Source organism: Propithecus coquereli, unplaced genomic scaffold (assembly GCF_000956105.1).
Source record: "Propithecus coquereli isolate 6110/MARCELLA unplaced genomic scaffold, Pcoq_1.0 Scaffold40, whole genome shotgun sequence".
In the NCBI taxonomy this organism is placed as follows: Eukaryota; Metazoa; Chordata; class Mammalia; order Primates; family Indriidae; genus Propithecus; species Propithecus coquereli.
This window is the reverse complement of record NW_012149730.1, coordinates 4,774,898-4,789,625: the sequence shown is the minus strand read 5'-3', so window position 1 is coordinate 4,789,625 and position 14,728 is coordinate 4,774,898. Positions and strand designations below refer to the sequence as shown.

The following is a 14,728-nucleotide window of genomic DNA, read 5'->3' as shown; positions in this document are numbered from 1 at the left end:
GCTGATTCCCTGATCTTCTCCTTTCTGTCCCTGATTTAAGTTTATTTTGTCCTCTAAGTGTCCCTTTTGCTCTTCCCTCTTGTTCCTTTCCTTATCTTTATTCCCAGATCTGCACAATAACTTTGCATGTGGCAGGTATCCAGAAATGCTTACTGTAACCCTTCAGTGTCCTTGGAGGCGAGGTCACCCGAATTTATTGATTAGATTTCCCTTTCCTTCTTTGAGTGGCCAACTTTTTTCTTACTCCACTTTTTCATTTCTCTCCCTCTGACTGAAACCCACCTGAATGGTGCTCAAATATTTCAAGACTACCCTAGGGGTAAAAATCAGCAGGCCAAACAACTCAAACCTATAGCTACAGGGTGGCCTTCTGTATAAAAAGGAGTTTGCTTGGTGTTTAACGGTTTTTTTGTTAGAGTGAAAACCACTTATTTTAACCAATAGGGAGTATATAACTAAAAAGTCTATCAAATAATGAAAACTATAATTCAGCTTTATATTGTAGATAGAAACAGAGAGGGAAAAAGGTTACAGAGAAGAACAAAAGCGGGAGGGAATGACAGGAAGAAGTGTCAGCCTTAACCAGACCTAGAAGTTAACCTTGAAGGTATTACCACCTCTCCCACTGGGGAAAAAAAATCAGTCCCAGGCTAGATCCTGTAGGTAGTTTGGAGGATCCCATTCTCTGACTCAAGCAATCCTCTTGCCATCATGCCTGGCTAATTTTTAATTTTTTCTTTTTTTTTTTTATTTTTTTTATATATTTTTTTTATTTCAGCAAATTATGGGTGTACATATGTTTAGGTTACGTGTGTTGCCCTTGGTTCCCCCCCCCCCACCGAAGTCCGTGTTTCAAATATGTCCATCCTTCGGGTAGTGCGCATTGCCCTCCTTGTGTATACAAATACCCCTCCCCTCCTCCCTCTTCCCCCTCCTCCCACCACCCTCCCCCTTCCCCAGCGTCCAATAGATGTTGTTCTGATATGTGCATTTATGTGTTGATTAGTTAATACCAATTTGATGGTGAGTACAAATGGGTCCCGTTCTGCTGCTCTTGTGGTGCTCCACTTTGGATAATGGGCTTAAGTTTAATCCAGGAAAGTGTAAGAGGTACTAGATCACTGTCATTTCTTATGATTGAGACCTTCCCTTTGGAGCCCCAAAATCCATAATTTTTTCTGAGTGATGGGGTCTCACTATCATGCCCAGGCTGATCTTGAACTCCTGGCCTCAAATTATCTTCCCTCCTAGGCCTCCCAAAGTGCTAGGATTATTAGGTATGAGCCACTGTGCCTGGCCAATCCTTGAATTTATTATGCCACTCTGGGATAATGCGTTAGAGCTTCCTAGAGTCTTCAATGAAACCTTATGTAATTTTTTTTTCTTAGCCTCTGGAACTAAGATGACAGGTAGAAAGATTTACTTATTAAAGTTTCAATCCTCCCAATAACTCATTGGATATGCCCTTAAAGTATGTGGACATGAAAGAGTTCTGCCTTGAGAGTTCTATAGCAGTTTTTGTCAGATTCCACAATAAGAGAAATTCCTCTTTAAAAAAATTGTCTAGAGATACAATACTAGTGAATATTTATAATCCTTATGTGTCAGGCATCTTGTTTTTACATGTTATGTCCTTTCATCCTTGCAACCCCCCCCCCCGGCACTTCTATATCCTTGTGAGGTTATAATTACTGTAATTAATAGTATCCTCACAAATAACATTATCCTCAGTTTTATACATAAGGAAATTGAGGCTCAGAGAGGTTAAGTAACTTACCTTAAAATCACCCATCAGTGAGCTGTCAACGCATGTTTCCGGTTCTAGAACCCATGTTCTTAACCACTAGATCATGCTGCCTCCTGGTAGGGATGTGTGGGAAAGACTGCTTTTGTTGGGATCCACACCTATCCCTGTTAGAACCAGGCACAACATGCTGCAAGAGGTGTTACTTACCTTGTTCTAGATGGGGCCAAAAGGCCTGGCTGCAGTTGTCTCCTGGAGGGTATTTGCTTAGATATTAGTTTTGCTATAATAGGTCTTATAAATGGCTTTTTAAATTTAATTTTCATTTTTAGCAGCAATATATGTATATGGTTTTAAAACCCAAATACCACAAAAACAGTTCCTCCCTATTCCTAAATTTGGTTTCCCAGAGGCAAACTTCTAAAAAATTATTTCAGCTATTTCTTCTGTTAATTAAATCCTATTTCTGGGCTATTTCTCAAAATGGTCAAATACTCCAGTCATCTCTTTGTTCTCTGTACTTTTTTTTTCAGGGCAACAATTCCACTTCTGGAATTCCTTACCATTGTCTTTTGCCTCTCTGTTGAATCCCCTAATTCCTGCATCCTATGTCATCTTCTTTCTTTCTATTTCCTCACTTTGTGGCATTTCTTAAGAAATACATCTTGAGAAAAAGTTATGAAACACAGTATTTTCGAGTCTTTAAAGTGTCTTTTGATATTGTTGTTTAGCTGGACATAGATTTTTGGATAAGATGAAAACTTTTGAAGCCATTCTTCCATTGTTTTCTAACTTTCAGTGTCACTGTTAAGAAGTATCATTCTGATTCTAGAGCCTTTGAATAGGACCTATTATTTTCTTCCCAAAAGTTTTTTGGAATTGCCTTTATCCCCCAGTACTCTGAAATTTTGCAATTCATGTACTTTAGTCCTTTTTTTCTTTTTTCATTTTGCTGGGCACAGAGTAGGCCTTTTCAATCTGGTAACTCATGTCTTTCAGTTCTGGGAAATTTCTCACACAATTTCTGGTATAACTTTCTATCCTCCTTTCCCCCTGCTCTGTCTTCTAGAACTCCTACTAGCTTGGGTACTATGTTCTCTGGAATAATCCTCCAATTTTCTTATTGTCTCTCATTTTTCATCTCTTTGACTTTGTTCTAGTTACTTGTAAAATGTTCTCAATTTTATCTTCTAAAACTTCTATTTGAAGTTTTATTTACATTTCTTATTTCAAAGAACTGTTTCTGAAATTTTTAGAGAGCATCCTATGCTTATTTCCTATGTACAATCAATATTTTCTCCGAGACATTACTCTTAGACCTATGGTGTCATTCATCTTGTGACAAACAATGCTTCTTGGGAAAAAATTTTACCACAAATATTTTTTGTTTACGTAGGGTTTAATCAAAAAAAGTGTGTCTTTTAGTTCCCATGTTGTTAAGTAAACGTAACATAAAATGATTTCTTCAAAACTTGTCAAATATTATAAAATGTTGGCAAAAAACAGAAAAAGTAGCTTATGAATGCTTGTGGCCATGTTAAAAATGGAGCTTAAGTGTAAATAACTGTGAAATAAAAAGACACGGAGATGATTCCAGCAATCAAACTTGGCCAAACCACAGGGCTTTTGGCAACGGCCTGGAATGAATGTGAAATGTGGAAGGCATTGCCCACTTGAATCAAAGTCCAGATGCTGCTGATTCCTTTTTTCCATTTTCAGTTCACCATAGTTTTGTGGGGGCTTTGTTTTGTTTCCATTGTTGGTGGTTTTGCTTTGTTTTGAGGTCATTAGGCCTCTTAGCACGAATTTAGTCTCTGGAAAATATTCCATGTGAAAACACCCCATGTATGTGTGATTTATTTAAATGACACAGGTGTTTTTATATTGACAATCTCTTATTGCAAATGATTAATGGCACCTTTTATCAGTTGTTCTGTTTAAAAAATGCTTTCATTTGCACTCTCTCATTAAAAATCCTATGAGGAAGCGTACATTAATCCTCATTTGGACAAAGTTTTGAAGTTTGGAAACACAAATACATAGTACAAGGGTTATGAGCCTCATTGTTCTCATCTGAAAATTAGAATGATACTTAAGTCATTGTTTTGTGTATGTTGTATCACTTTATATAGGTAGAACGACTAATGCATCTGATACACAGTAAGCACTAAAAACGTGGTTGCCATTGTTTTAATACTAGAACATTCCTTATACTGGATTCTAGCAGTGTTTTAATGCAGTGCCTCAGTGATCAAGAAACTGACTCCTTGAGCTTTATAAGTTTGGTTTTTTTTCTCGCTCACTTGGTACCATCTCTGCCAAACCGACAACTGTCATCCTTTTGCTTTTCACTGGTTTATAAAATATCTTTTGTGTGTTCTGCATTCTTAATTACAAACTTCTCAAAGATGAAATTATCTTCCAAAAGCCTTGTACAAATCTGGGACCCATAATACTATCAGACAACTCAGGTTGCTTTTAAATTCAACTTTGACTGCCAAGTCTGCTGCTAAAAGGAAATCTTAATTTCAGGCAAACAGTAATTTGCTTTACTGTTTGAATTTCTTAAAAGGATTTGCTCTACTTAAATGTTTTATGAATAAAATTTATCAAATACTATACAATTTCATAAATAATTCTTAAGGATAGAATCAAAGGTGCTTATGATTCCAAGGGATCTGGATTTTTTTTTTTTTAATAAAGGGTTAAGGGACTAGCCAATATGAATCTGGTTTATGGAGGGAGAGGAAAGTCTCAATATTTGTGTTCAGGCTCTTGAGGCAACATTTTCTTTTCTGGAGATACCATGGGTTGTCTGTGGATCACAGGAACCTAGTTCCAGAAATAGGAGATATAACTAGGAAGTCCTTGCAAAGAAACATTTTTCTCGGTTCCCATAGCTTAGTTTAGTAGTTCTCAAAGTTTCAGTGGGCACAGGATTCACCTCAGAAACTTATTACAAATTCTTTCCTGAATTCCCTCAAAAATTGAGTCAATAGCTATGGTGGGGCAAGATAAACTGCCACCCTATCATGTGATTCTGATATAGGCAGTTCAAACCCCACAATGAGGTAGATGGCCAAGTCCAAGGTTATATTCAGGGTTGGGATAATAGGGAATAAAAAGGAATCTTTCCACTTCTTGGCCCCAGGAAATAGCTCAGATATTTGAAGAAAACTGAGGCTTCCTTATTGCTGGAATTAGTGTGGGTCCACCACATACCTCTCTTTATGTCCATTCACAAAGAGCCCAGTTATTTGTACTAATTTGGAGTTTCTGAAAGACAGCCATCATTTTTGTCAACTTAATGCTCATACAAAACATTAGACAAGCTGTTTAGAAAGTAACAGTAAGAAAGCATTTTTCTTAACCTGCTTCTATTAATAGAACATATGTTATCATTCACTGTCATCATGATTTCAAAACAGAATCAGGAGGGATGACAGTATAACAAGGGAAATGTTGCTTCCTACCCCTCAAGAATATATTACAATTATTTTTTTATTTCCTCCTACACAGCTATGAATTCCAGGTGAAACCCAAAAACCCGCTTGGTGAAGGCCCGGTCAGCAACACAGTGGCATTTAGCACTGAATCAGGTAATCCCATCAACAGTAATTCCCAACAAAGGTATAAAGGGCCACAATGGAGCAATGTTTTGCACAAGGAGCTTTCTTGAAATCCAGCTAAACATTGTGTGTAGTCAAAGAGTTTCCTGAATTTCTAAAAAAACATTCATGGAAAAAAGCAAATTGATGAAGATACCCTTAGAGAAGCACAATTTAACTTTTCCTCACTTACCTCGATGTCAGAAAAGTTTGACAGCTAAAAAGAAAAACACATAATCTATACTCTTTCCCTTGTATGCCTAGAACAAAATATCAGTCAGTATATACAGAAAGGGAACTCATGTGATAGTTTTTATGATAAGCAGCTGTGAAATTTTCTATTAGACCTTCCAAATGCCAATTTAACAAGATACGTCCGTACAAACAGCATTATTATTTGCATAATTTTTATGCAAACCTCTGTTCATGGTCTCTTAGTGATTCTGCCATGAATAGTTTTTGTATGAAACTAAAAGGAGAAGCTTCTGAAATTGAAGTGAAGGCTGGAACACCAACAAAGGCTCCTAACTACTCAAACCACATCTAACAGATACAGCTGAATACCTACCTGGCAGGAGATTATTCAATCAAGAAAAATTTCCAGAACAAAACTTTCAAACTCAGTCTTTAGGAAAAGCGTACTATTTTGCAAATAAGATTTCTTAACAATCATAAGCACCCATCTTCACTATGCCATTGGAATACTGGGACTTTACCTAATAATGTCTGACTTCTGTGTTTGTTATTTCTCCTCAGCGGACCCAAGAGTGAGCGAGCCAGTTTCTGGTAAGTACTTGTGTCAATAGGAACACAACTACATGCTTCTCTAAATTGATTCAACTCAACAGGCATAGCAGAATTTGAACCATGATTTCACTTTTTTCCATTTAGTCTTTTTAGAATATCAATCAGGTGTGAAGGTTTACCTAACACATTGAATAACAGAGAGCCTCTGATGCTCTGAAAAGAAATTAGACATTTCAAAACTTGCTTTTACTCATGTACCAGGCCAGCTCAAATTTTGTTTAATAAGTCAAGATATAATAACCTCATTTCCACTTTTAATAACCAGTCACATTAAAGCAGATGCTTAAATTTTGTAATATACTACAAAAAGAAACCGACATTTGCTCCTAAAGCACACTATCTACATCTAGCACTGCAGAGGCTACTCAACACCTAAACCTACTGCTCTGTGATTTATCTCACTATTGACAGAAACTTATCTAGGGGTTTACTTGTTTAAACCTTTGTAATATTTTTGGCTACAATATTTAGCACTGGAAAAGGCCAAGTATCAGCAAGTTGACAATAAACTTTGCAAAACTGCCTTTTTAAAGATTTTAGAACACCTCTTCAGTACCCAAGAATCAGATACTAAACTCAAACCATGTGTTTTCCTCATGCAGCAGGAAGAGATGCCATCTGGACTGAAAGACCCTTTAATTCAGACTCTTACTCAGAATGTAAGGGCAAACAATATGTCAAAAGGACGTGGTATAAAAAATTTGTAGGAGTGCAGCTGTGCAACTCTCTCAGATACAAGATTTATTTGAGTGACTCCCTCACAGGTAAGTGGGCTACCTGCCAGCCCTGTTTTGAGCCTTTGACTTTAGGGTATGTTTTGCAGCATTCTCCTTTCCTATGGAGAGTTCCAGGCACTAAGGAGTGATGTAAATACAAGTTTGCCTCTGAGCAAGATGTTACTGAAATACTTATTATCCTGGAAAGCAAGGATTTAAGACATGCTATTAGAAGGTAAATAATAAAAATGCAATTTGAAACAGTGCTACCATGGCAAACTGAATGTACAGTCACTAAGCATGTTCAGGCTCAATTTTGTTACAATCGTCCAAGGATAAAAAACCTACTGATAATAAAAGGAGTGTATCTAACAACAATGGAAGGAATATGCCATCTTTAAGACGTCAGAAGGGCTATAACCCCTTGCTCCATACCCAATACGTTATAACTTTCTATATTCATTCATACTGTAATAATTTTTAACAAACATATATATAAGGCTTGCTCCAACATAGAAAGGTAGATATCTGTTTGTTTGGTCATTCAACAAATATTCTTATCTACTTTATGACAGACACTGTTCTAGGTGCTGGAGACAAAGCAGCAAAAAAGACACATTTCTTTCTTTTATATAGCTTATCTCTTTTCTTAGTAGGAAGAAATAGACAATAAATACATAAGATAGAAATTTCATATAGGTACTTTGAAGATACTTTTTAAAACAGTGAGAGAGAATGGCTGAACAGGGAAGCTCCTTCAGTTAGAATGGTTAAAGAAGCCCCCTCCGAAAAGGTAACACTTACGTTAAGAAAACTATGAGAAGGCACCAACTGCACAAAGGTCTAGGGATAAAGCATTTAGTGGCAAAGTGCAAAAGCCTGAGGGAGAACACACCTGGCCAGTTTCATTAGTGTGGCTGACAGTAAGGGGAGGAACAGGCAGGCAGGTAAGGACTTTGGATTTTATTCTTAGTACAATGGGAGACTGCTGGAAAGATTTATGGAAGTTAACATCATCTGACTTACATTTTTAAAACATCACTAATCTCTGAGGAAGAGAGGAAGACTAGAGGGAGGTAAGAGTAAAAGCAGAGACACCAGCTGGAAGACTATTCCATAGTTCAGTCCGGACAAATTGCTGGCTTAACTAGGATGATAAGGAATAGGTGAAAAAATGTGTTAAGAGCAGGCAACATGATTATTTGAAACAATTTGATTATTTCAGAACTATCATATATCAAAGAAAGTAAGATAAGATAGTATAAGAAAGTAACACTGTTCTATCCTTTTTATTTCTGTTCTTCAGGAAAATTTTATAACATAGGCGATCAGAGGGGCCATGGAGAAGATCACTGCCAGTTTGTGGATTCATTCTTAGATGGACGCACAGGACAGCAACTCAGTTCTGACCAGTTGCCCACCAAAGAAGGTATGTTTTCTGATCCTCCTCATAAGTAACAGAGTTTTACAGATTAACCCAGAAAGAAATCAAGCTGAGGAAAGCAATCCATTTAAAAAGAATTCTGTGGTACTACTGCTCGACTTAGCTGGCTAGGAGAAAATGAAGACTTCAATGTAAGTTTCTCAAATTAGAAAGTTAGAGCCAAGAGAAATTACACAGACACATATAAATGAATTCTACTTCAAGAAAATCTGAATTTGCAGAAGCAGCTATAAAAAAAGCAGTGTTCTCCAAACTTACATCACTCATGTATTACCTTTATGGTTTTTGTCATATTGAGCACACCTGTGTTTTTTATTTCCTTAAAATTTTTAACAAAAACTTTATTATTACCATAAATGGAAAAAAAAAGTATTACTTGCCTTATAAATAACTATATAAATATAATTAAAATAGAAAATTTCTTCTGAGAAATAACCTCTCCAAGATCCATCAGCACCAAGCTGTGTAATGAGGACTGAAAAAGAATGAAAATTCTTGTCTAAGCAGTGTGGAACAGGGTAACTTGTCCATATTACTGAGCAATCATCAGTTCCTTAAATACTTTGAACTATTTGATTGGATTTTTCAGTACAGTGACACATTTTGTTCACTGGCACTTAAAAAACCAACCACACTAAAAGGTGACTTAAGATCTGTGAACATATTAATGGTCAGTTGAAACTGCTCTCACACTACCAACCATCCCATCCTAACTTGTTATGGCAAATGTCAACAAGTTTTTGGGGGTGCATGATTTTAGCCAGCCATCACTACTTCATGAAATGCATCAAGGCCTATATTGCTATCAGTTTTCTAAATTACCGTCCTTCGCCCAGAGTAACCTAGCCAGTCAATGACATCCTTCTGCCTATGAGCAATGAGGGCAAAAATATAATATAGCAGCTTTAAAACTAAACTATTTTCCCTCTTAGGCTATTTCAGAGCCGTTCGCCAGGAACCTGTCCAATTTGGAGAAATAGGTGGTCACACCCAAATCAATTATGTTCAATGGTATGAATGTGGGACTACAATTCCTGGAAAATGGTAGATGCTGCACTTGGTGCTCAAAAGTACCTTCTGTTTCACCATGGCAAAAAGATCATTGGAAACACTACGGTATTTGTCACATTCATTTAAAGCTATTTTGTTTATTATGTATAAAAGTCTACAGTCTAATTAATAGCACTATTAGATGTTTATTATTAGAAAAGATTGCTGAGAGTATTTATCAGGTTTTACAAAATCATTTTAAGAAAGCAAGATATTGACATTAACAGAAAAACATTTTTGGGGAAGCTGGCTCCCTACTCATGGTATTTTCAGAGATCATTTGTATATTATTTATCACACTGTTGTAATGATGTTTTGAGATACTTTTATAACAAAATTAACATCAAAAACTTATACTTTAAAAAAAATATTTACTTTTATTGATGCGTACTCTTTCTATGGGTGAGTTAATTCCATAAATCTCAACTTAGTTTAACTTATTGGATATCTTCAGAATATATATCTTAGGGGAAAAGGTCCTAATATTCATGTTTATTTAAACTTCAATTTTTTTAGCAACAGCTGAGTAGCTTTTCTGAGGAGTTTAAATAGTTACACAGTCATGCTAATATTCATTTCCTTAAAATATCTGCAAGTTAAAAAGATTGAATCAGAAAATTTCACTTCAGCTAAAAAAAAAATGGAGAATCTGCTATATTCAGTTTCAAAAAATATATTTCTCTATCTGCAATTATGTTACAATGTCTGAATATACTTTGTCAAACTATACCTTTAAGAAATTATCTTCATATTGTTTTTGTGATTCCGATCAAGCTGTATGTAGAGACTGAATGTGAAGTCTGAGCACAAAAAGATAATGCATGATGAAATCCTTGACATTTTATAGGATATTTACTATATATATTTATAGAGAAGACCTCTATGAATGAATGTATCAGAGGATGTTTTTGTAACTGTTTCAATCAATCTGTAATGAAAACCTGACTCATTTTCATTAAAAAAGGTAGTTTTCCTTCAGCTGGGGAGGGAGATAGGAATGCGTGCTGCCCTCATCCTGAAAGGACCTTTCCCTGTGCTTACCTTTCAACATGCTTTGATTTTATCAATGCTACATTTTGTATTTTTCAAACAAGTACAAATTCTGCAATAAAGAGATGTAGTTTTTTTTTTTTAAGACTATTTTATTTTCTGAATGGTTCATCAGTAGGTAACCTTTTTATCTCTGTAAGAAGGAAAAGCACAAAGTTAACCTTTCTTCCTATGAAATCTAAAAAGTTTTGTTTTAAACCAATGATTGATTGTTAAATGCATTTCTTCCAAAATCAGGATAGATAAAAACCAAATGGCACTGTGTTTCTCTGAATGGAAATGTCTATACTCCATTTTTAAACCAAAATATATAATATTAATGACTAAATTTCAAGACGACTAATGATTCGATCATCATCTTTATTAACCTATTGATGTTAACATTTTATACATAATATCTAGTTGTCTTCTCAAACGGCTCTATTTTAGTACATCATGTTAATAGTAAAAAGCCAAGTAAGAAGGCTCAACCTAGCATTTTAATATCCTCTGAACAAAGGAAGCTAGAAAGTCAATCACTTTACACACATGTAAGGAGTAGTGTTCCAAAATAACTAGGAAGCTGCTACATTTGCAGGGAGGAAAAAAAAAAAAACCTTTCATTTTGGTCTATGTTCCAGCAAATTATACTTTCAATTAAGAGCAACAATGATATCATAAAAAATGCTCTGCTTTTTAAATTTCTGAACTTCAATACAAATTAAAATAGTATTGGAGTCTTTTGGGAGGGAAATAGCTAGCAGCTACATTGATCAGTGTAGCTGAGCCTCCTTATCGATACCCAGGTCCAGGTTGGGTATAGCCCTGACCAAAGGGAGGACGGTTACGTGCATAAGGGTTAGGCCCACTTGGAGGAGGGGTCATGGTACTTCCAGGAAGTGGACTAAAACCTGGTCTTGGCTGATAGGCCCCAGGTTGGCTTGGAGCCATTCCAGGTTGAGAGGCAGGGGCCACAGTATAATTAGTAGGCTGAGAAGTTTGGGTGGTATAAGTTTGTGCAGGATAGTTGCTCGCCTGGTACTGCTGTGGTGGCTGAGCAGGCAGTTGTTGAGGCTGACCAGAAAAGGCAGGAGCTGGCGCCTGGGAAGTTGGTTGCTGGCCATATCCCTGGAACTGCTGAGGTTGTTGGGGTCCACTCTGCTGACTATAGCTTGCTGAAAAGGCAAAATAGATAACATTTTATTTCTCTTTGGATGAAACTCTTCCAGAGAATTAGTCTTACTGGTATGGACCAAAAATGATGAGAAATTTAACAAATATTTATGTAACAAGCAGAGTAGTAGATTCCACCGCATAATACTACTTCGAAACCAAACAGTTATTCAAGAGGCATTTTCTACAATTTTTTAAACCCTCTAATCTTAAACTGAAACCACTATATATACCACCACTAAATATATATATGTATCTTCATTACAACTGCTTCAATACTATATTAATCCCTGAGAGCAAATTCCTGCTCTAGCATAATTCCTAGAACAGAGGAGATGCTCAAATAATAAAGGAATTATTGTACTTTCTAGGAAGATGAAAAATGCAAAAGCTAAATAGTCATTAACTAGGTTTTGAGAGACCTATTTAACAACAGTACCAAATAAAAATACATTGCAAAGAACGAACATTTTAAAATGAAACAATACTATGTTTATTGTACTAATGAAATGTTTTAAAGTTTATAAAAAAGCCATTTAATAAATACTGAGTACCATTTTCATAATCCTTTCATTTCTTTTAGATTTGGTATCTGATATTTTTGCCTTTACAACTCAAAATTTTGACTTAGCAGTATAGCATGACATATAAAAAGCATACCATATTGCCCCATAAAATCAACATCGATATTATTTATTAGGATGTAATGTTTTTTTAAAAGAAAGTCTGCTTCACTGAAAACTTTTATCTCTACCATGAAACACACCTGCAGCTACTTGCAATGAAACCTCTCCATTGACTGGAATCCTGTCAGCATTAAATACCAGATACATAAGAAAATTATTAAAATATGTACAACCCTGCATTTAACAAAAAAAAAAGGATTGAATGAATTTGAGTATATTCTGAACTCACCTTGAACCTGGGTTCAAAATTTACTCATGAAAGAAACCTTTATGACACAGTCCATGAACAAAACTGGAAAAGGTCACAGAGGGAAACTGGCAAACCAACAATGTCAAAAATGGTCCAATGTTAACACCATCACCACCATCGCCACTTAGAGTCTCCAAGTAGAGTATTTAGTTGACTATTTCCGTATCTCTCAAATTCAAGTTAATAGGACTAGTAGGATCAGAAATACAAAGATAATAACTTGAAAAAAAACTAAATTTTACTCAGAGTGAAGTCCCTGACTAAAATTATTATGAGCAAGCTTGGTTATTAATAAGTAAATCAAATATCTAATGCATTTTACTCATGAGAGCATCTGATACTGAAATCAATTCATGAAAAAGCTTGAATGTCATAAAATTTCTCCTATCCTCTATATAAAACTTTTTAACTTAAATTTTTTACTATAAGTTTTTAGAGAAACAGATGGATTCAACTTTTTTATACTGAAAATGTCTATTCAATTAAAATTGTGAGCAAAAAAAGACAAGAAAAATAGCTACCTTTTCATCCTAGCCAGTGAAATCTAAATTTTTTTAAAGGACTCTGGAAGCAAACACATCCTTAATTACTGCTCAGGAGAGACAAAACCCCTAAGAGCTGAAGATGCCATTTCACCAGCAGTCCAGTAGTCTACCGATCATAATGTGGCAATGCTTCTATTATGTGTATAGTCTCCCTTCCACACATATCCCCCAAAATAAATAACTTTTGGTGAGCACCACTAGAAATTGCATGAAATGGAAATCACGTGGTTTTTCAATAAACAGTCTAGAAAAAAAAGTCATATGGTCTACAAAGCCTAAAATATTTACTATCCATCCTTTTATGGAAAAATCCTGCCAACCCTTGGTCTAGGTTGGAGAACACAGAATGATACAGAGAATTACTTAACCGCAATGACAGGAGTACTAGATTATGGCCCAGCTCCTCACTGAATGGCTGTGTGTGCTTGGATAAATCACAATCTCTTTGAACCCAAGTTGCCTTATTTATAAAATGAGTGGGTGGGACAAGATCAGTGGTCCCCAACCATAGATGCACATTAGAATGATCTGTGATGCTTTCAAAATATCAAAGCCGGAGTCCCATATCCGTAACTAAATAAAAAGAAATCTCTGGGAGTGGGACCCAAGCACCAAAAAGCACCCCATGGATTCTGAAGCACCGTGAGAGCTAAAATCCCAAGAGGTTAAATGATGACTAGGTCTTGTCTGCTCTGATAGTCTATTATTTCTACAAATCATATGATTTCTAACACTTTTTTTTTTTTAAAGAACTACACCCTAAAAATAACCTTCCCCATAATATAATCCAAGCTTAAGTTCATTCCATCTATTTTATATAATTAAAACCCAGCAGCTACAGGTTTAAATCACTCTATAGCAAATATAATCTAAATAAAATTGCTGTATGTGTTCAAATATGTCAAATTTCCATTAGTGACAGAATTTTATGGTCTAGGTTAGGAGTCAGCAAACTTTTTTCTGTAAAGGGCCCAACAGTAATATTGTATGCATTGTGGGTCACACAATCTCTGTGGCAACTACTCCATTCTGCTGTGATAGTGCCAGGGTAGCAATAGATGATAAAAATGAATGGGGTTTTTAAGCGTTTAAATAAAACTTTATTTACAAAACAGGCAACAGGCCGGATTGGTCCTCTGGCTGTAGTTTGCTGACCCCTGTGCTCTAGTTGATATGACAAAACTCCATAAAATAGAATTTAGATGAGATTCAACTTACATAAATTATTTTTAATTACAGCTAAAATTTTGATAATTAAAACCCTTCAGCTGTAAGAGCTGAACACAAACTCTCACATAAATGTAAAAAGTATCAGAATTATAACCAAAGCTCTGTTTAAATATGATATTTAAATACATATCATATTTAAATACATATATTCTTCAGTGGACAGATGGTAAAACAAAAATACCCAGGATGCTTATTTACAACTAAACTTAATGTTCTTAGTTGCCTAAATTACATTTTATACAATTTTATTTTTATGAATGTTTTTGGTATTCCTACGTACTTTCAAGAGACTTAAAAACCTAAGTAGCTTAATTTAGTTCTTATTTAATGAGATCACCTTTACATGTATGAGGGAACTGTTAATATTTCGATGGGTACTAAGAGTATACTGGAATTATGTGTTACATATAAATGGGGGAGGGGAAATCTTGCACTTTTTTGCAGCT

At 35.4% G+C, this 14,728-nt stretch overlaps 2 protein-coding genes across 3 annotated transcripts in view; one reads left to right on the top strand and one right to left on the bottom strand.

The window, feature by feature from the left end:
• The window catches only part of ABI3BP (ABI family, member 3 (NESH) binding protein), a 230,812-nt gene extending 220,313 nt beyond the window's left edge, over window positions 1-10,499 (top strand). Inside the window, exons 31-35 of the mRNA XM_012652849.1 lie at window positions 5,264-5,343; window positions 6,109-6,138; window positions 6,762-6,923; window positions 8,182-8,304; window positions 9,252-10,499. Coding sequence (XP_012508303.1) covers window positions 5,264-5,343; window positions 6,109-6,138; window positions 6,762-6,923; window positions 8,182-8,304; window positions 9,252-9,367 — 511 coding nt within the window. The 3' untranslated portion in view covers window positions 9,368-10,499. The remainder of the gene's footprint in view (window positions 1-5,263; window positions 5,344-6,108; window positions 6,139-6,761; window positions 6,924-8,181; window positions 8,305-9,251) is intronic.
• Window positions 10,500-10,763: 264 nt separating this feature from the next.
• Window positions 10,764-14,728, bottom strand: part of TFG (TRK-fused gene) — a 37,308-nt gene continuing 33,343 nt past the window's right edge. For both annotated transcript variants that reach the window (XM_012652847.1, XM_012652848.1), the window contains exon 8: window positions 10,764-11,573. In XM_012652847.1, coding sequence (XP_012508301.1) covers window positions 11,191-11,573 — 383 coding nt within the window. In that variant the 3' untranslated portion in view covers window positions 10,764-11,190. The remainder of the gene's footprint in view (window positions 11,574-14,728) is intronic.